Source organism: Hyperolius riggenbachi, chromosome 2 (genome assembly GCF_040937935.1).
Source record: "Hyperolius riggenbachi isolate aHypRig1 chromosome 2, aHypRig1.pri, whole genome shotgun sequence".
In the NCBI taxonomy this organism is placed as follows: Eukaryota; Metazoa; Chordata; class Amphibia; order Anura; family Hyperoliidae; genus Hyperolius; species Hyperolius riggenbachi.
Window position 1 is genome coordinate 18,833,909 of NC_090647.1, and position 20,130 is coordinate 18,854,038.

General features: G+C 50.3%; 1 protein-coding gene across 2 annotated transcripts in view; it reads right to left on the bottom strand.

The window, feature by feature from the left end:
* Positions 1-13,773, bottom strand: part of LOC137542537 (ecto-ADP-ribosyltransferase 5-like) — a 90,950-nt gene extending 77,177 nt beyond the window's left edge. For both annotated transcript variants that reach the window (XM_068264550.1, XM_068264541.1), the window contains exon 1: positions 13,087-13,773. In XM_068264550.1, the coding sequence (XP_068120651.1) occupies positions 13,087-13,744 (658 nt within the window). In that variant the 5' untranslated portion in view covers positions 13,745-13,773. The remainder of the gene's footprint in view (positions 1-13,086) is intronic.
* Positions 13,774-20,130: the final 6,357 nt, after the last annotated feature.

Consider the following 20,130-nt stretch of genomic DNA (forward strand, 5'->3'; position numbering starts at 1 on the left):
TATAGCATTGTGTGTACTGCCACTGTGTACCTCGCTCAGCCACGCTATATATAGCATTGTTTACTGACACTCTGTGTACACGGCTCAGCCAGACTATATAGCATTGTGTACTGCCACTCTGTGTACACCGCTCAGCCAGACTATATAGCATTGTGTGTACTGCCACTCTGTGTACACCGCTCAGCCAGACTATATAGCATTGTGTTTACTTCCACTCTGTGTCTGCTGGGCCTGGGAACAGTAGTACACCGCTCACCTGCCACTGTATAGCATTGTGCTCTGTGTCGCTGCTGGGAATAGTGGTACACCGCTCACCCGCCACTGTATAGCATTGTGCTCTGTGTCGCTGCTGGGAATAGTGGTACTGTATAGCATTTCTGTACTGCCACTGTACTGCTGCCAGTCAGCGTGTACTGTAAGGATAAGTGAAATGAGGAAGAAATCCGGTGAAAGAGGAAGGGGCAAGGGAAGAGGTGTTTCCCCTGACGGTTCACGTACAGGCCACAGGGGAGCACCCAAGAAAACCCACTCAATACCGCCCATGTTATCCAGGACAACAACCCTCACAGATCCAAAAGAACAGAACTAGATAATTACTTGGATGACTTCTCAAGCGTCCAGCAGTGGGTTAAGCAGCACCAGCACATCACGCACGAGGTCCGAGTCCTCAGCCAGTTACAAGGAGCCAGTGGGCACAAAGCTGACACAACCGGCAGCGACACCACGCACACAACTGCCAGATAACCAGTCCGATGAATTACCTCAGGACACAATGGGGTATTCGCAGGAGCTATTCCCAGCCCAACAAACTTCCACCTTTCAAAGGTCAATGGAGGAACAGCCAGAAATGTTGTGCCCGGATTCACAACCATTAACTGTGGGAAATGCACCGCGCACTGAAATTAGTGTTGGGCGAACATCTAGATGTTCGGGTTCGGGCCGAACAGGCCGAACATGGCCGCGATGTTCGGGTGTTCGACCCGAACTCCGAACATAATGGAAGTCAATGGGGACCCGAACTGTTGTGGTTTGTAAAGCCTCCTTACATGCTACATACCCCAAATTTACAGGGTATGTGCACCTTGGGAGTGGGTACAAGAGGAAAAAAATTTTAGCAAAAAGAGCTTATAGTTTTTGAGAAAATCGATTTTAAAGTTTCAAAGGGAAAACTGTCTTTTAAATGCGGGAAATGTCTGTTTTCTTTGCACAGGTAACATGCTTTTTGTCGGCATGCAGTCATAAATGTAATACATATAAGAGGTTCCAGGAAAAGGGACCGGTAATGCTAACCCAGCAGCAGCACACGTGATGGAACAGGAGGAGGCGCAGGAGGAGAAGGCCACGCTTTGAGACACAACAACCCAGGCCTTGCATGAGGACAAGAAGCGTGCGGATAGCATGCTTTGTACCACCATGCAGTCATAAATGTAATAAAGATAAGTGGTTCAATAAACAGGGACCACGCGGCAACGCTAACCCAGCAGCAGCACACGTGATGGAACAGGAGGAGGCGCAGGAGGAGAAGGCCACGCTTTGTGAGACACAACAACCCAGGCCTTGCATGAGGACAAAAAGCGTGCGGATAGCATGCTTTGTACCGCCATGTAGTCATAAATGTAATAAAGATAAGAGGTTCCATAAACAGGGACCGGCAACGGTAACCCACCAGCAGCAGCAGCAGCAGCACACGTGATGGAACAGGAGGAGGCGCAGGAGGAGAAGGCCACGCTTTGTGAGACACAACAACCCAGGCCTTGCATGAGGACAAAAAGCGTGCGGATAGCATGCTTTGTACCGCCATGCAGTCATAAATGTAATAAAGATAAGAGGTTCCATAAACAGGGACCGGCAACGCTAACCCAGCAGCAGCAGCACACGTGATGGAACAGGAGGAGGCGCAGGAGGAGAAGGCCACGCTTTGTGAGACACAACAACCCAGGCCTTGCATGAGGACAAAAAGCGTGCGGATAGCATGCTTTGTACCGCCATGTAGTCATAAATGTAATAAAGATAAGAGGTTCCATAAAAAGGGACCGGCAACGGTAACCCACCAGCAGCAGCAGCAGCAGCACACGTGATGGAACAGGAGGAGGCGCAGGAGGAGAAGGCCACGCTTTGTGAGACACAACAACCCAGGCCTTGCATGAGGACAAAAAGCGTGCGGATAGCATGCTTTGTACCGCCATGCAGTCATAAATGTAATAAAGATAAGAGGTTCCATAAACAGGGACCGGCAACGCTAACCCAGCAGCAGCAGCAGCAGCACACGTGATGGAACAGGAGGAGGCGCAGGAGGAGAAGGCCACGCTTTGTGGGACACAACAACCCAGGCCTTGCATGAGGACAAAAAGCGTGCGGATAGCATGCTTTGTACCGCCATGTAGTCATAAATGTAATAAAGATAAGAGGTTCCATAAACAGGGACCGGCAACGGTAACCCAGCAGCAGCAGCAGCAGCAGCACACGTGATGGAACAGGAGGAGGCGCAGGAGGAGAAGGCCACGCTTTGTGAGACACAACAACCCAGGCCTTGCATGAGGACAAAAAGCGTGCGGATATAGCAGCAATGCTTTTTGCCGCCATGCAGTCATAAATGTAATACAGATGAGAGGTTCAATAAACAGGGACCGGAAACGCTAAACCATCCCAGATGTTCATCGGTCATGTTACTTGGTTGGGGTCCTGGAGTGTTGCGTAGTCGTTTCCAATCCAGGATTGATTCATTTTAATTTGAGTCAGACGGTCTGCATTTTCTGTGGAGAGGCGGATACGCCGATCTGTGACGATGCCTCCGGCAGCACTGAAACAGCGTTCCGACATAACGCTGGCTGCCGGGCAAGCCAGCACCTCTATTGCGTACATTGCCAGTTCGTGCCAGGTGTCTAGCTTCATGCCCGGTTTCAGGTCCAGCGGTGCCAGCCACAAATCCGTCTGTTCCTTTATTCCCCTCCAAATTTCCTCCCCTGTGTGCTGCTTATCCCCAAGGCAGATCAGCTTCAGCAACGCTTGCTGACGCATGCCAACAGCTGTGCTGCACTGCTTCCACGATCCTACTGCTGCTGGTGCTGGGTTAGCATTTCCGGATGAGGTACAGCTTTGAGATGCGTTGGAGGAGAAGGAGTCAGAGAGGTAGGTGCTGCTGTTGTTATCCAGTGGGAGGGACGGCGGTGCAGCTGTTTGCGGCGTGGGCAACACCCGCGCCGTAGCAGGTGAGGAATCGCTGCCAGGCTCCACAAGGTTCACCCAGTGCGCGTTAAGGGAGATGTATCGACCCTGGCCGAACGCACTCGTCCAGGTGTCAGTGGTGAGGTGAACCTTGCAGGCAATGGCATTCTTCAAGCTTCGGGTTATTTAGCTGACCACGTGCTCATGCAACTCAGGCACTGCAGAGCGCGCAAAGTGGTAGCGGCTGGGAACCACGTAACGTGGGATGGCCACTGACATCATGCCCTTGAAGCTGTTTGTCTCCACCACTCGATATGGCAGCATTTCGCAGGCCAGAAGCTTGGCTATGCTGGCTGGCTGTTACTGCCACGGCCCGGGGGTCATTTGCTGGCAATTTCCTCTTGCGCTCAAACATCTCAGAGACAGACAACTCAACCATAGCGCTGCACACCGAAGGGCTGTTGGTTGTTGTGTTTGATGAACACTGGGAGACCTCAAGAGCATTAGTCCGGAAAGTGACAGTGTCAGCATCGTCTGATGTTTGTGAATGTTGTGAACCACGCAATGGCTGGGCTACTGCTGCTGCTGAGGCGGGTCTGGTGGTGAGTCTGGTGAACCCAAGGGAGGCAGTGTTGCTGGTGGTACCCTGTCCTGCCGCGTTTGCCCACAGAGTGGGATGTTTGGATAGAATGTGGCGGCTCATGCTGGTGGTGGAGAGGTTGTTAATACTTTTCCCCCTGCTCAGGCGGGTCTTGCACACCTTGCAAATCGCCATGGTAACATCCTCAGTGCAGTCTTCAAAGAAAGCCCAGACTTTAACTGGCTGAGGACTCGGACCTCGTGCGTGATGTGCTGGTGCTGCTTAACCCACTGCTGGACGCTTGAGAGGTCATCCAAGTAATTATCTGGTCCTGTTCTTTTGGATCTGTGAGGGTTGTTGTCCTGGACAACATGGGCGGTATTGAGTGTGTTTTCTTGGGTGCTCCCCTGTGGCCTGTACGTGAACCGTCAGGGGAAACACCTCTTCCCTTGCCCCTCCCTCTTTCACCGGATTTCTTCCTCATTTCACTTATCCTTAAAGTACACGCTGACTGGCAGCAGTACAGTGGCAGTACAGAAATGCTATACAGTGGTGGGTGAGCGGTGTACCACTATTGTCAGCAGCGACACAGAGCACAATGCTATACAGTGGCGGGTGAGCGGTGTACTACTGTTCCCAGCAGACACAGAGTGGAAGTAAACACAATGCTATATAGTGTGGCTGAGCCGTGTACACAGAGTGGCATTAAACACAATGCTATATAGTCTGCTATATAGTCACCCCGAACAGGGTGATGTTCTGCAGAACCCGAACAGTGGCAAACACTGTTCGCCCAACACTACTGGGAGGGAACGCAGATTTTAGTACCTAAACACACGATACAACATGTTTTCCGGGGTCGGACTCTGAGGCACATACAGATGGTCCCGATCATCATCCTCATCATACAACTCTTCTCCTGAGTCTGACCCACCCACCACCTCTGCCACCCCAACATCCCCAGACACAGACCCCTCATCGTCCTCAACATTAACTTGGGATGCTGGCCTGAGCCAGACCTCCTCCTCCACATCAGGCCCCATCATCTCCTCAATGGCAGCCCTCATTAATCGCTCTGGCGACGGACCGATGGACACAACGTTCTCCTCCAGGGAGGGCTGCTGCTGACCACTGGCTGCTGGGGTGGATGTTTTGCGTGGGGCGTTGGCTGTTGCTGTTGTTGGGAGTGCTGCTCACAGCGGAGGTCTCTGGGGAACTCATGTTGAGCTCATATAGTGGTTGACGGTGAGTGGAGTATTACTGATCCCAGCAATATACACACTGACTGGCAGAGTACGCAATGCTATATAGTGTGGCTGAGCGGTGTACACAGAGTGGCAGTAAACGCAATGCTATATAGTCTGGCTGAGCGAGCGGTGTACTACTGTTCCCAGCAGAATCAGAGTGTCAGTAAACAATGGTATATAGTCTGGCTGAGCGGTGTACACAGAGTGTCAGTAAACAATGGTATATAGTCTGGCTGAGCGGTGTACACAGAGTGTCAGTAAACAATGGTATATAGTCTGGCTGAGCGGTGTACACAGAGTGTCAGTAAACAATGGTATATAGTCTGGCTGAGCGGTGTACACAGAGTGGCAGTAAACACAATGCTATATAGTCTGGCTGAGCGAGCGGTGTACTACTGTTCCCAGCAGAATCAGAGTGGCAGTAAACAATGGTATATAGTCTGGCTGAGCGGTGTACACAGAGTGTCAGTAAACAATAGTATATAGTCTGGCTGAGCGGTGTACACAGAGTGTCAGTAAACAATGGTATATAGTCTGGCTGAGCGGTGTACACAGAGTGTCAGTAAACAATGGTATATAGTCTGGCTGAGCGGTGTACACAGAGTGGCAGTAAACACAATGCTATATAGTCTGGCTGAGCGAGCGGTGTACTACTGTTCCCAGCAGAATCAGAGTGGCAGTAAACAATGGTATATAGTCTGGCTGAGCGGTGTACACAGAGTGACAGTAAACAATGGTATATAGTCTGGCTGAGCGGTGTACACAGAGTGTCAGTAAACAATGGTATATAGTCTGGCTGAGCGGTGTACACAGAGTGGCAGTAAACACAATGCTATATAGTCTGGCTGAGCGAGCGGTGTACTACTGTTCCCAGCAGACACAGAACAGTAAACAGAATGCTATATAGTGTGGCTGAGCGAGCGGTGTACCACTATTCCCAGCAGACACAGAACAGTGAACAGAATGCTATATAATGTGGCTGAGCGAGGTACACAGAGTGGCAGTAAACAGAATGCTATATAGTGTGGCTGAGCGAGCGGTGTACTACTATTCCCAGCAGACACAGAACAGTAAACAGAATGCTATATAGTGTGGCTGAGCGAGCGGTGTACCACTATTCCCAGCAGACACAGAACAGTAAACAGAATGCTATATAGTGTGGCTGAGCGAGCGGTGTACCACTATTCCCAGCAGACACAGAACAGTAAAAAGAATGCTATATAGTGTGGCTGAGCGAGCGGTGTACCACTATTCCCAGCAGACACAGAACAGTGAACAGAATGCTATATAATGTGGCTGAGCGAGGTACACAGAGTGGCAGTAAACAGAATGCTATATAGTGTGGCTGAGCGAGTGGTGTACTACTATTCCCAGCAGACACAGAACAGTAAACAGAATGCTATATAATGTGGCTGAGCGAGTGGTGTACTACTATTCCCAGCAGACACAGAACAGTAAACAGAATGCTATATAGTGTGGCTGAGCGAGCGGTGTACTACTATTCCCAGCAGGCAGCGACACAATGACAGGGGGGACCCTGGCTAGCGTGGCTGGAGCGCGAACTACCCTGCCTGCCTACCCAAAGCTAAACCCACAGACAAATGGCGGAGATATGACGTGGTTCGGGTATTTATTTACCCGAACCACGTGACAGTTCGGCCAATCAGAGCGCGTTCGGGTCCGAACCACGTGACCCGTTCGGCCAATCACAGCGCTAGCCGAACGTTCGGGGAACGTTCGGCCATGCGCTCTTTGTTCGGCCATGTGGCCGAACGGTTTGGCCGAGCACCGTCAGGTGTTCGGCCGAACTCGAACATCACCCGAACAGGGTGATGTTCTGCAGAACCCGAACAGTGGCGAACACTGTTCGCCCAACACTAACTGAAATACAAGGCGAGTCCGAGGAGGACTCGGAAACCCAAATCCCAGAGCAAGTTGGGCAGGAGGGGTTGCAATTGCAGGAGGTCGGCCGACAAGATCTGGAAGACGACGTTGGAGTGAGCTGCGCAGAGGTTGTTCTGGGGAGCTCTACTCCACGGCGGCGGCCCCCCACAATGACATATGACGAGTTTGAGGAGATGGAAGAGGAGGGTATGGACAATGTGGACATAGACCCAGATTTTGTTTGTGAACGAGAACATCGCCGTCGTAGCAGCAGCACAGATGAGTCTGTTGAAGAACCCACTGCTGCACGAGTTCGCCTTGTGCCACAAGGTAGGCGGCGCGCAATTTCAGGCACCACAAGCGTGGAAGTTCAAGTGAGAGGCAAAAGAGGAGCAAACAGAAATCGCCAGCAAGGAGGCAGGTGCTCCAAAGTCTGGGCTTTCTTTGAAGACTGCACTGAGGATGTTACCATGGCGATTTGCAAGGTGTGCAAGACCCGCCTGAGCAGGGGGAAAAGTATTAACAACCTCTCCACCACCAGCATGAGCCGCCACATGCTATCCAAACATCCCACTCTGTGGGCAAACGCGGCAGGACAGGGTACCAGCAACACTGCCTCCCTTGGGTTCACCAGACTCACCACCAGACCCGCCTCAGCAGCAGCAGTAGCCCAGCCATTGCGTGGTTCACAACATTCACAAACATCAGACGACGCTGACACTGTCACTTTCCGGAGTAGTGCTCTTGAGGTCTCCCAGTGTTCATCAAACACAACAACCAACAGCCCTTCCGTGTGCAGCGCTACGGTTCAGTTGTCTGTGTCGGAGATGTTTGAGCGCAAGAGTAAATTGCCAGCAAATGACCCCCGGGCCGTGGCAGTAACAGCCAGCATAGCCAAGCTTCTGGCCTGCGAAATGCTGCCATATCGAGTGGTGGAGACAAACAGCTTCAAGGGCATGATGTCAGTGGCCATCCCACGTTACGTGGTTCCCAGCCGCTACCACTTTGCGTGCTCTGCAGTGCCTGAGTTGCATGAGCACGTGGTCAGCAAAATAACCCGAAGCTTGAAGAATGCCGTTGCCTGCAAGGTTCACCTCACCACTGACACTTGGACGAGTGCGTTCGGACAGGGTCGATACATCTCCCTTACCGCGCACTGGGTGAACCTTGTGGAGCCTGGCAGCGATTCCTCACCTGCTACGGCGCGGGTGTTGCCCACGCCGCAAACAGCTGCACCGCCGTCCCTCCCACTGGATAACAACAGCAGCACCTACCTCTCTGACTCCTTCTCCTCCAATGCATCTCAAAGCTGTACCTCATCCGGAAACGCTAACCCAGCAGTAGTAGGATCGTGGAAGCAGTGCAGCACAGCTGTTGGCATGCGTCAGCAAGCGTGGCTGAAGCTGATCTGCCTTGGGGATAAGCAGCACACAGGGGAGGAAATTTGGAAGGGAATAAAGGAACAGACGGATTTGTGGCTGGCACCGCTGGACCTGAAACCGGGCATGGTTGTGTGTGATAATGGGAGTAATCTCATTCGCGCTTTAAGGTTGGCTAAGCTGACACACATCCCTTGCCTGGCGCACGTGATGAACCTAGTAGTTCAGCGGTTCCTGAGGACATACCCAGGCGTGGCCGATCTTCTGTTGAAGGTGCGTCGAGTGGCCAAACATTGTAGAAATTCCAGTACTGCTTCGGGGCACTCGCCAAGATGCAGGAGCGCTTCAATCTCCCCCACCATCGCTTGCTGTGTGATGTCCCTACGCGCTGGAATTCTACGCTGCACATGCTAGCACGCTTTTGTGAGCAGAAGAGTGCAGTGGTCCAGTACATGACGGCGCAGTACCGAGGCGCATCCGGACAGCTGCCAAGCTTCTGTGGATCCGATTGGGCCAACATGTTGGACCTCTGCCAAGTCCTCCAAAATTTTGAGCAATCCACGTTGCTTGTGAGCAGTGACAACTCTTCAGTCAGCATTACCATACCACTGCTGTGTTTACTGAAGAGGTCAATGTTGAAAATCAAGGAAACAGCTGTCATGATGCAACTGGGGGAATCTGAAGGAGAAAACGATCAGCGTGATGGTACCAACATCAGGCCATCCGCCTCAGGGAACGCTGGCCCCAGCAGCTATGACGAAGAAGAGGAGGAGGAACAGCTGGAGTTGGAGCAGGAATTTCATGCCACCACTGACGAGGGCCAGAGCGGTGCACGTTGGACTTCCACAATTCAGCGCGAATGGTCAGCAGAAGCAGACCAGGAGGAAGGTGACGACTATGATGCATCACAACAACTATTACAACGCTCACAAGAGGATGATGAGGATTCTGGTAGGACTCTGGCACACATGGCTCAATTCATGCTAGACTGCATTGAACGCGACCCACGCATTGTGCGCATTCTGGACAACACCAATTACTGGGTTTGTACCCTTCTGGATCCACGGTACAAACACAATGTTCCAAAACTGCTTGAAGAAAGAGTCAGACAGGTCAAAATGGAAGAATACCAGCAGGCCCTTGTGGAGACTTTAGAGAGGAGATTGACATCCTCCCCCTCCTCTAGCCAGTTGTACGCCGACAGACTGACTTCCGCAAACCCAGGACGACCAGGAGGGCAGCAAACAACGCAAGCCGCAGCTAGTGCCCAAAAGGGAATGGTATCGGCAGTGTCCTTGTAGTGGGAAAATTTTCTGACACCCATGCAGCAGCAGCCCACTGAACAGCAAGCGTGCAGATCCACCTCCAACACCGATCGCCTGGAGAAGATGGTCAAGGACTACATGTCAGATGACGTAGCTGTGTCGAACAATCCATCTGCACCCTTCAACTATTGGGTATCGAAGCTAGACACCTGGCACGAACTGGCAATGTACGCAATAGAGGTGCTGGCTTGCCCGGCAGCCAGCGTTATGTCGGAACGCTGTTTCAGTGCTGCCGGAGGCATCGTCACAGATCGGCGTATCCGCCTCTCCACAGAAAATGCAGACCGTCTGACTCAAATTAAAATGAATCAATCCTGGATTGGAAATGACTACGCAACACTCCAGGACCCCAACCAAGTAACATGACCAATGAACATCTGGGATGGTGTAGCGTTTCCGGTCCCTGTTTATTGAACCTCTCATCTGTATTACATTTATGACTGCATGGCGGCAAAAAGCATTGCTGCTATATCCGCACGCTTTTTGTCCTCATGCAAGGCCTGGGTTGTTGTGTCTCAAAAAGCATGGCCTTCTCCTCCTGTGCCTCCTCCTGTTCCATCACGTCTGCTGCTGCTGGGTTAGCGTTGCCGCGTGGTCCCTGTTTATTGAACCACTTATCTTTATTACATTTATGACTGCATGGCGGTACAAAGCATGCTATCCGCACGCTTTTTGTCCTCATGCAAGGCCTGGGTTGTTGTGTCTCAAAAAGCATGGCCTTCTCCTCCTGCGCCTGCTCCTGTTCCATCACGTGTGCTGCTGCTGCTGCTGGGTTAGCGTTGCCGGTCCCTGTTTATGGAACCTCTTATCTTTATTACATTTATGACTGCATGGCGGTACAAAGCATGCTATCCGCACGCTTCTTGTCCTCATGCAAGGCCTGGGTTGTTGTGTCTCACAAAGCGTGGCCTTCTCCTCCTGCGCCTCCTCCTGTTCCATCACGTCTGCTGCTGCTGGGTTAGCGTTGCCGCGTGGTCCCTGTTTATTGAACCACTTATCTTTATTACATTTATGACTGCATGGCGGTACAAAGCATGCTATCCGCACGCTTCTTGTCCTCATGCAAGGCCTGGGTTGTTGTGTCTCACAAAGCGTGGCCTTCTCCTCCTGCGCCTCCTCCTGTTCCATCACGTCTGCTGCTGCTGGGTTAGCGTTGCCGCGTGGTCCCTGTTTATTGAACCACTTATCTTTATTACATTTATGACTGCATGGCGGTACCTCATGCAAGGCCTGGGTTGTTGTGTCTCACAAAGCGTGGCCTTCTCCTCCTGCGCCTCCTCCTGTTCCATCACGTCTGCTGCTGCAGGGTTAGCGTTGCCGCGTGGTCCCTGTTTATTGAACCACTTATCTTTATTACATTTATGACTGCATGGCGGTACCTCATGCAAGGCCTGGGTTGTTGTGTCTCACAAAGCGTGGCCTTCTCCTCCTGCGCCTCCTCCTGTTCCATCACGTCTGCTGCTGCTGGGTTAGCGTTGCCGCGTGGTCCCTGTTTATTGAACCACTTATCTTTATTACATTTATGACTGCATGGCGGTACAAAGCATGCTATCCGCACGCTTCTTGTCCTCATGCAAGGCCTGGGTTGTTGTGTCTCACAAAGCGTGGCCTTCTCCTCCTGCGCCTCCTCCTGTTCCATCACGTCTGCTGCTGCTGGGTTAGCGTTGCCGCGTGGTCCCTGTTTATTGAACCACTTATCTTTATTACATTTATGACTGCATGGCGGTACAAAGCATGCTATCCGCACGCTTCTTGTCCTCATGCAAGGCCTGGGTTGTTGTGTCTCACAAAGCGTGGCCTTCTCCTCCTGCGCCTCCTCCTGTTCCATCACGTCTGCTGCTGCTGGGTTAGCGTTGCCGCGTGGTCCCTGTTTATTGAACCACTTATCTTTATTACATTTATGACTGCATGGCGGTACAAAGCATGCTATCCGCACGCTTCTTGTCCTCATGCAAGGCCTGGGTTGTTGTGTCTCACAAAGCGTGGCCTTCTCCTCCTGCGCCACCCTCCTCCTGTTCCATCACGTGTGCTGCTGCTGGGTTAGCGTTACCGGTCCCTTTTCCTGGAACCTCTTATATGTATTACATTTATGACTGCATGCCGACGAAAAGCATGTTACCTGTGCAAAGAAAACAGACATTTCCCGCATTTAAAAGACAGTTTTCCCTTTGAAATTTTAAAATCGATTTTCTCAAACACTATAAGCTCTTTTTGCTAAAAAAAAATTTCCTCTTGTACCCACTCCCAAGGTGCACATACCCTGTAAATTTGGGGTATGTAGCATGTAAGGAGGCTTTACAAAGCACAAAAGTTCGGGTCCCCATTGACTTCCATTATGTTCGGAGTTCGGGTCGAACACCCGAACATCGCGGCCATGTTCGGCCTGTTCGGCCCGAACCCGAACATCTAGATGTTCGCCCAACACTAGTGGCTCCCAGGTCAGGTGCAGCGTGGGGAAGAGCAAGCCAAAATTACCTGCTTCACTTTGCTGATGTCATGATCATACAACTTTTTAGGGTTAAGGAGGTTGTAGGCAGGGCGGGAGCTACCATAGGAAAAAATGGGCAATTGCCCCAGGGCCCCAGAGCCTGTAGAGGCCCCCATGTTGTCCCTCCCCATCTTAACTGTTGCTCCCCAGGGACTCTGTAGAGTCTGTTAAGTTGGGGGGTTATTGGGGAGGGTCAGCAGCCATCTCAGGGGCCCAGGAGGGAAATGTAGCTGCAATAAAGGGCCTCTAATGATGCTTTTTGATCGGGGGTGTCGGTTGGGGGGCCCCCAGGCTAATTTTGCCCTAGGGCCCAATTGTTACTTGAACCGGCCCTGGTTGTAGGGGGGAATCTATACCACCAAATACTTTAGACTTCATTCTGCTCATTTGTGATGCCTGGCCTGTGTATTTGCTGATATGTCTACTGAACATTCTTCAGGCCTTTGGTGTTTTAAAGAAAAATAATATCTGTTCTTTATAGAATTCCTTATTCTTCAGTAAAGACTAACTGGAACTGGAAATGCAGGCACTTCAGAGGTCCGCTAAAATAAAAACTGACACTTACCTGGGGCTTCCTCCAGCCTATCGTAGCCTGCAAGGTCCTTCAGCGTCTTCTGGGTCCCCTCCGTGGTCCCGTTGGCGGCCTCGTTAGTGTGGCGACTTTGACCGAAGTCAGCCGCAACTGCACATGAGCGGGGTGGCCGTGCCCCCGGCTCAATAATGCGTGCATCGGCGTAAGCAGTGTTAGAAATACTGAACTGCACATGCACAGGAGGCATACAGTGACAGGCACGTGATTGAGCCGAGAGCACCGTCAGGCTGCACATGCGCAGTTGGGCACAACTTCGGTCAAAGTCACCACACTAACGAGGCCGCCAGCTGGACCACTGAGGGGACCCAGAGGACGCTGAGGGATCTCGCAGGCTATGGGAGGCTGGTTGAAGCCCCAGTTAAATGCCAATTTTGATTTTAATAGACTGCTCAGAGTCCCTTTAAATGTTGGCTCATTTGTACTCACATCCAAAGTAGGCACAGTTGAAGGAACTGCAGAGTTTGCCGGTGCTCTTCAGAGTGTATGTTGTTTCTGACTGGCTGACTTTGTTAAATGTTTCTCCAACAGGAATGAGGAACTCTAGCTCCATAATAAATTTAGAATATTTACTAATGTCCACACCGTAACATGTTGAGATGACGAAAAAGGGGTTCTGTCCAAATCGTTGAGCCTTCACTTTACTCAAAGATAATGCAAACCGATCGAATTGCATTTCATTGGTGACGTTCACAGGACCTATCCTGGTCCCCCTGTAGACCTGAGTTAAGTTACCACAGCCACTTCTCAGCACCTGCAAGGCTCGGGTCAGGTAGAAATGAAGAGCTTTGAAATGGAAATGGTCCATGTAATAATCTCTAGACTGTCCAGCAATGGAGACATTACTGTTCAGGTGCCTGTAGATCGGGTATGGACTTTCCATTGTGTACAACACGATTGCAATCCCGTATTCATCTTTAAAATCCTCAGGGAGATTGAATTTACTTCTGTTCCATTCTTGTCTTGACTTGTTCCACATTGTGGCAAACTGGTCATCCCTCATCTCGTCTTCCAGTATCTTTGGCATCGCTGCCTCCATTTTGTCTGCACAGCCGATGTACTGATCATCAAACTTATTGGGTATCATGTCCAAAACCACCACTTCTTTTTGAAAGCCCATCTATGAAAAAGCATGAAAATACAATTATTACCAAACAAGCTTTGTAAAGGCAGGCTTATTCTGTATATAATCTCTGCAAAATATTGATATGGTTGCCCTTCCTCCCCCTGTAGTGAAAGGGCTTAGGTGAATTGATTGTTCTTCCTATTCTGGTCTGCAGTTTGGTACCAAATTAAGCTTGTGTCGTTAACAAAAGAGGTTCAGAGATGAATACAACTAAAGATGTTTTACTTACTCGGGGCTTCCTCCAGCCCCATAAGCACGGATGCGTCCCTCGCTGTCCTCCCGCGGTTTCCCATTCAGCCGCGATCAGCCCCAGTAACCGGCTCAGTGGCATCATTCTGGGTTTACTGCACATGCGCAGTAGGTCCGCACATGTGCAGAAGACCCAGACTGGACATGACTGAGTCTGTTACCGGGCTGATCGCAGCTGAATGGGAGACAGCAGGTGGACGGCGAGGGACGTATTCGTGCTTATGGGGCTGGAGGAAGCCCCCAGTAAGTAAAACATCTTTAGTTATCTTCATCTTTGAGTCTCTTTAAAGTACCCCTGAACAAGGTTTTGAACAATATACTTTTCATACCGTTTTATTTCTGGTTCAGAGACATACTGTATGTCACAGCATCATCCTTCTCCCCTTCCAGTGACCCCTGTGTCCCCCACTCTGCCAGAACGTCGATTATGAGTAGGGAGAAAGTGGCAGTTCTTCCTCCTCTCTTAGTTCCTTAGTTCCTCCCCTTTTATTTAGGCTTGTGGTGATTGAGGTCAGAACAATAGTGTAGTAAGACAGCTATTAGTACGCTATTTTTCTAACTTCAGTTACCACAAGTCATTGCATGGAGCCCGAAGGTGAGTTTTTACTAAGACCCCCCCTTTCCGCTGCCAGACATTTCTACAATTGAGGGGAAAGCATAAAGGGGGTCCTCAGGAGAGGGAGGTGCAGGGCCGGTTCTCTCATGAAGCAAGGTGAAACATTTGCATCAGGCGCGAAGATTTCAGGGGCAGCATTTTTGTACTGTGTGTACCTTCCTGAGGAGGAATGGAGTGGGTGAGCAGTGTGTTTGTCACAGACTCACAGCCAGCCAGTGTGTTATTGTGTTGAGCTGCAGCATGTCATGTGAGAACATTAAATGAAGAAGAGTAAATTGTCGGGGGCTGTGCGATCATTCCAAATGGGGGGTGGGGGCGCATCCTCACAAGTTTGGCTCAGGCAGTAAACAGTCTAAAACCAGCCCTGGGGAGGTGCCCCTACTCCCTCCTCCTTCACTGCACCCCCTCCCTCATGGCACCCCAGGCGGACACCCGCCTGGCCCACCCCTAGAAACGTCTGTCCTGGTACATAAACCTCCAGCATCCCTGTCACAGTTTGTCTACAGTCTATTCTTCCTTAGTTTGTATATGTGGCTCTGATTTTTGAGTTGTGAGCACCCTTGTCTGTATATACTCAGGCATTTCCTCTCTCAATGGTTTATTTCACATGTGTGAAGGCAGTTTATAGTCTCCCTCTCTTTCTCGCTCTTCATTTCTTCTGCTGGTTGTTTATCCCGCTTTTTCTTCACCTTGCTATCACAAACCCTTTCATTCCTTTGCTTTACAAACCTGGGGCTCATTCTAGACAAAACAAGACACATAACATTTATATCGCGCTTTTCTCCTTGTGGACTCAAAGCTCTTGAGCTGAAGCCACTAGGGGAGGCTCTACAGGCAGTAGAAGCAGTAGGCAGTAGTAGTGTTATGGAGTCTTGCCCAAGGCTGAGCATTTAACCATTACATTACACCATCCCACCATCCATCCACTCTATTCTATGCACATTCTTGCTGTGTTCAGACAAGCACACATGTTCTAGTAAATAATAACGTGACATAAACATCTGTTTTACTGCTCAGGAATGTTTAGGGAAAAAAATATGTCACTTACAAATTTGCTTATGAGTCTTAAAAAGCTGCAGGCAAAGCAGAACAACCTAAGGGTGTGTTCACACCTGAGCGGGAATCGTGGTAGCCCCATCCGTATAGGTAGCCGGGGAGACCATCAGTATAGGTAGCCTGAAGGACCCACAATAGGAGTAGCCAGTTAAAACTCCCTTCTCCCCATGCAGAGTAGTAACATCAGAGCATATGAGATCACCTACTATTAGAGCGCCCTCTTTCATCACGTGAACAGAGTAACCAAGCAGCTCAGGGTGACCCAAACTACTAGCAATGTATAGGGGGATAAAAGGGACCAAAAAGCCCTCCTACTAAAAAAAAAGCAAAGCTTGGTGTATTTGCCTTCTTAAAACAGAAGGAAATCTGCAATAATTCAGCTATAAGTGAACATTTGTGGTTACCCACAATGCACCACTACTGAATATGCAAATTATCTCTTTTCGCCCTTGGTAAGCCAAGCAAGCATCCAGAACTGCTGGTATATACCAAGCCTATAGCTTTAAATTTTACACAGCCACATCAAACCCACATGTAGACAGCCTGTTTTGGACTTTTGGTCCTCATCAGTACATGACAGGGATTGATAAGGCTGTATGAGATCATGGGAAGAGACAGGATGCTGTAGTCCATGAAGATGGGAACGCCTGGAGACCATAGTTCATCGGTGGAGCTAGGAGAGGTGAGTCACTTCTCCTATGTCCTGCTGCCACTACTCTGCACACCAAGGGGCCTGCCGTAGCCCCCTGTAACTGCAAATGCCTACAGGCCCCCAGTGGCCACAGGGCCCATAGCAGCTGCTATGGTAATTCATCATACACCACTGCCTCACACCCTGGAGGCCAACCTGCTAAGGGCCATATAACAGTGCATCTACCATAAATTCCCCGATTTCTAAGAACTGTGGTCACAGCAACAGATGTTCTAGAAGGGGCCCTGCATCGAAGGGAGAGATAATAAAAAACTAGGCCCGGTTCACATTGGGGGAAAAAATGGTTCATTTGGTGCCAGTGGACCACAACAGAATGGATCCTAACAGAGGTAAACGGATCCAATGTTAATTGATAGGATCTGTTCACATTGCTCCGTTTAAACTGACCTGTTTGGCCCGTTCTGCTGAATGAACCGCAAACTTTGGTCTGCTGCGATTTTTCTGGACCGACCGATGTGTTGCTTTGACCACACCCCAATGGGAAAGAGGGTCATAGATGGAAAACTGATGCCTTTAAAAACTGGTCCCAGTGGCATACCAATAGGGGGTGCAGAGGTTGCAATCCAGAGGGGCCCTCCTTAACCACAGTATTAGCACTCTGTTGGTCCTTTGCTGGTAGTAATCACTTCTATAGATGCTTTGAATGGTAGTAATCATTAACAAACTGTCCCTTATCCCCTTCTTACACCTCTGACACATTTTGTTTGCCCTTGGCAGGTTTTGGAGTATCGTATCAATTATTCTGTACAGAATGCTTGGAGGCAGGGGTGTAGCAATAGGGGGTGCAGAGGTAGCGACCGCATCGGGGCCCTTGGGCCAGAGGGACCCCCAGGAGCCCTCCCTCAACTACAGTTTTAGCTCTTTATTGGTCCTGTGCTCATAATAATCACTTCTATAGAAGCTTTGAATAGTGGTAATCATTAACAAGCTGTTCCCCATCCCCTTCTTGCACCTCTGGCACTGTAGTTGCCATTGGCAGGGATTGCTATGTATAGAGTGCTTGGGGGTAATCAGTAACAAGCTGCTCCCCATCCCCTTCTTGCACCTCTGACACTGTAGTTGCCATTGGCAGGGATTGCTATGTATAGAGTGCTTGGGGGTAATCAGTAACAAGCTGCTCCCCATCCCCTTCTTGCACCTCTGACACTGTAGTTGCCATTGGCAGGGATTGCTATGTATAGAGTGCTTGGGGGTAATCAGTAACAAGCTACTCCCCATCCCCTTCTTGCACCTCTGACACTGTAGTTGCCATTGACAGGGATTGCTATGTATAGAGTGCTTGGGGGTAATCAGTAACAAGCTGCTCCCCATCCCCTTCTTGCACCTCTGACACTGTAGTTGCCATTGGCAGGGATTGCTATGTATAGAGTGCTTGAGGGTAATCAGTAACAAGCTGCTCTCCATCCCCTTCTTGCTCCTCTGACACTGTAGTTGCCATTGGCAGGGATTGCTATGTATAGAGTGCTTGGGGGTAATCAGTAACAAGCTGCTCCCCATCCCCTTCTTGCACCTCTGACACTGTAGTTGCCATTGGCAGGGATTGCTATGTATAGAGTGCTTGGGGGTAATCAGTAACAAGCTGCTCCCCATCCCCTTCTTGCACCTCTGACACTGTAGTTGCCATTGGCAGGGATTGCTATGTATAGAGTGCTTGGGGGTAATCAGTAACAAGCTGCTCCCCATCCCCTTCTTGCACCTCTGACACTGTAGTTGCCATTGGCAGGGATTGCTATGTATAGAGTGCTTGGGGGTAATCAGTAACAAGCTGCTCTCCATCCCCTTCTTGCTCCTCTGACACTGTAGTTGCCATTGGCAGGGATTGCTATGTATAGAGTGCTTGGGGGTAATCAGTAACAAGCTGCTCCCCATCCCCTTCTTGCTCCTCTGACACTGTAGTTGCCATTGGCAGGGATTGCTATGTATAGAGTGCTTGGGGGTAATCAGTAACAAGCTGCTCCCCATCCCCTTCTTGCACCTCTGACACTGTAGTTGCCATTGGCAGGGATTGCTATGTATAGAGTGCTTGGGGGTAATCAGTAACAAGCTGCTCCCCATCCCCTTCTTGCACCTCTGACACTGTAGTTGCCATTGGCAGGGATTGCTATGTATAGAGTGCTTGGGGGTAATCAGTAACAAGCTGCTCCCCATCCCCTTCTTGCACCTCTGACACTGTAGTTGCCATTGGCAGGGATTGCTATGTATAGAGTGCTTGGGGGTAATCATTAACAAGCTGTTCCCCATCCCCTTCTTGCACCTCTGGCACTGTAGTTGCCATTGGCAGGGATTGCTATGTATAGAGTGCTTGGGGGTAATCAGTAACAAGCTGCTCCCCATCCCCTTCTTGCACCTCTGACACTGTAGTTGCCATTGGCAGGGATTGCTATGTATAGAGTGCTTGGGGGTAATCAGTAACAAGCTGCTCCCCATCCCCTTCTTGCACCTCTGACACTGTAGTTGCCATTGGCAGGGATTGCTATGTATAGAGTGCTTGGGGGTAATCAGTAACAAGCTGCTCTCCATCCCCTTCTTGCTCCTCTGACACTGTAGTTGCCATTGGCAGGGATTGCTATGTATAGAGTGCTTGGGGGTAATCAGTAACAAGCTGCTCCCCATCCCCTTCTTGCACCTCTGACACTGTAGTTGCCATTGGCAGGGATTGCTATGTATAGAGTGCTTGGGGGTAATCAGTAACAAGCTGCTCCCCATCCCCTTCTTGCACCTCTGACACTGTAGTTGCCATTGGCAGGGATTGCTATGTATAGAGTTCTTGGGGGTAATCAGTAACAAGCTGCTCCCCATCCCCTTCTTGCACCTCTGACACTGTAGTTGCCATTGGCAGGGATTGCTATGTATAGAGTGCTTGGGGGTAATCAGTAACAAGCTGTTCCCCATCCCCTTCTTGCACCTCTGGCACTGTAGTTGCCATTGGCAGGGATTGCTATGTATAGAGTGCTTGGGGGTAATCAGTAACAAGCTGCTCCCCATCCCCTTCTTGCACCTCTGACACTGTAGTTGCCATTGGCAGGGATTGCTATGTATAGAGTGCTTGGGGGTAATCAGTAACAAGCTGCTCCCCATCCCCTTCTTGCACCTCTGACACTGTAGTTGCCATTGGCAGGGATTGCTATGTATAGAGTGCTTGGGGGTAATCAGTAACAAGCTACTCCCCATCCCCTTCTTGCACCTCTGACACTGTAGTTGCCATTGGCAGGGATTGCTATGTATAGAGTGCTTGAGGGTAATCAGTAACAAGCTGCTCTCCATCCCCTTCTTGCTCCTCTGACACTGTAGTTGCCATTGGCAGGGATTGCTATGTATAGAGTGCTTGGGGGTAATCAGTAACAAGCTGCTCCCCATCCCCTTCTTGCACCTCTGACACTGTAGTTGCCATTGGCAGGGATTGCTATGTATAGAGTGCTTGGGGGTAATCAGTAACAAGCTGCTCCCCATCCCCTTCTTGCACCTCTGACACTGTAGTTGCCATTGGCAGGGATTGCTATGTATAGAGTGCTTGGGGGTAATCAGTAACAAGCTGCTCTCCATCCCCTTCTTGCACCTCCGACACTGTAGTTGCCATTGGCAGGGATTGCTATGTATAGAGTGCTTGGGGGTAATCAGTAGTGTTGGGCGAACATCTAGATGTTCGGGTTCGGGCCGAACAGGCCGAACATGGCCGCGATGTTCGGGTGTTCGACCCGAACTCCGAACATAATG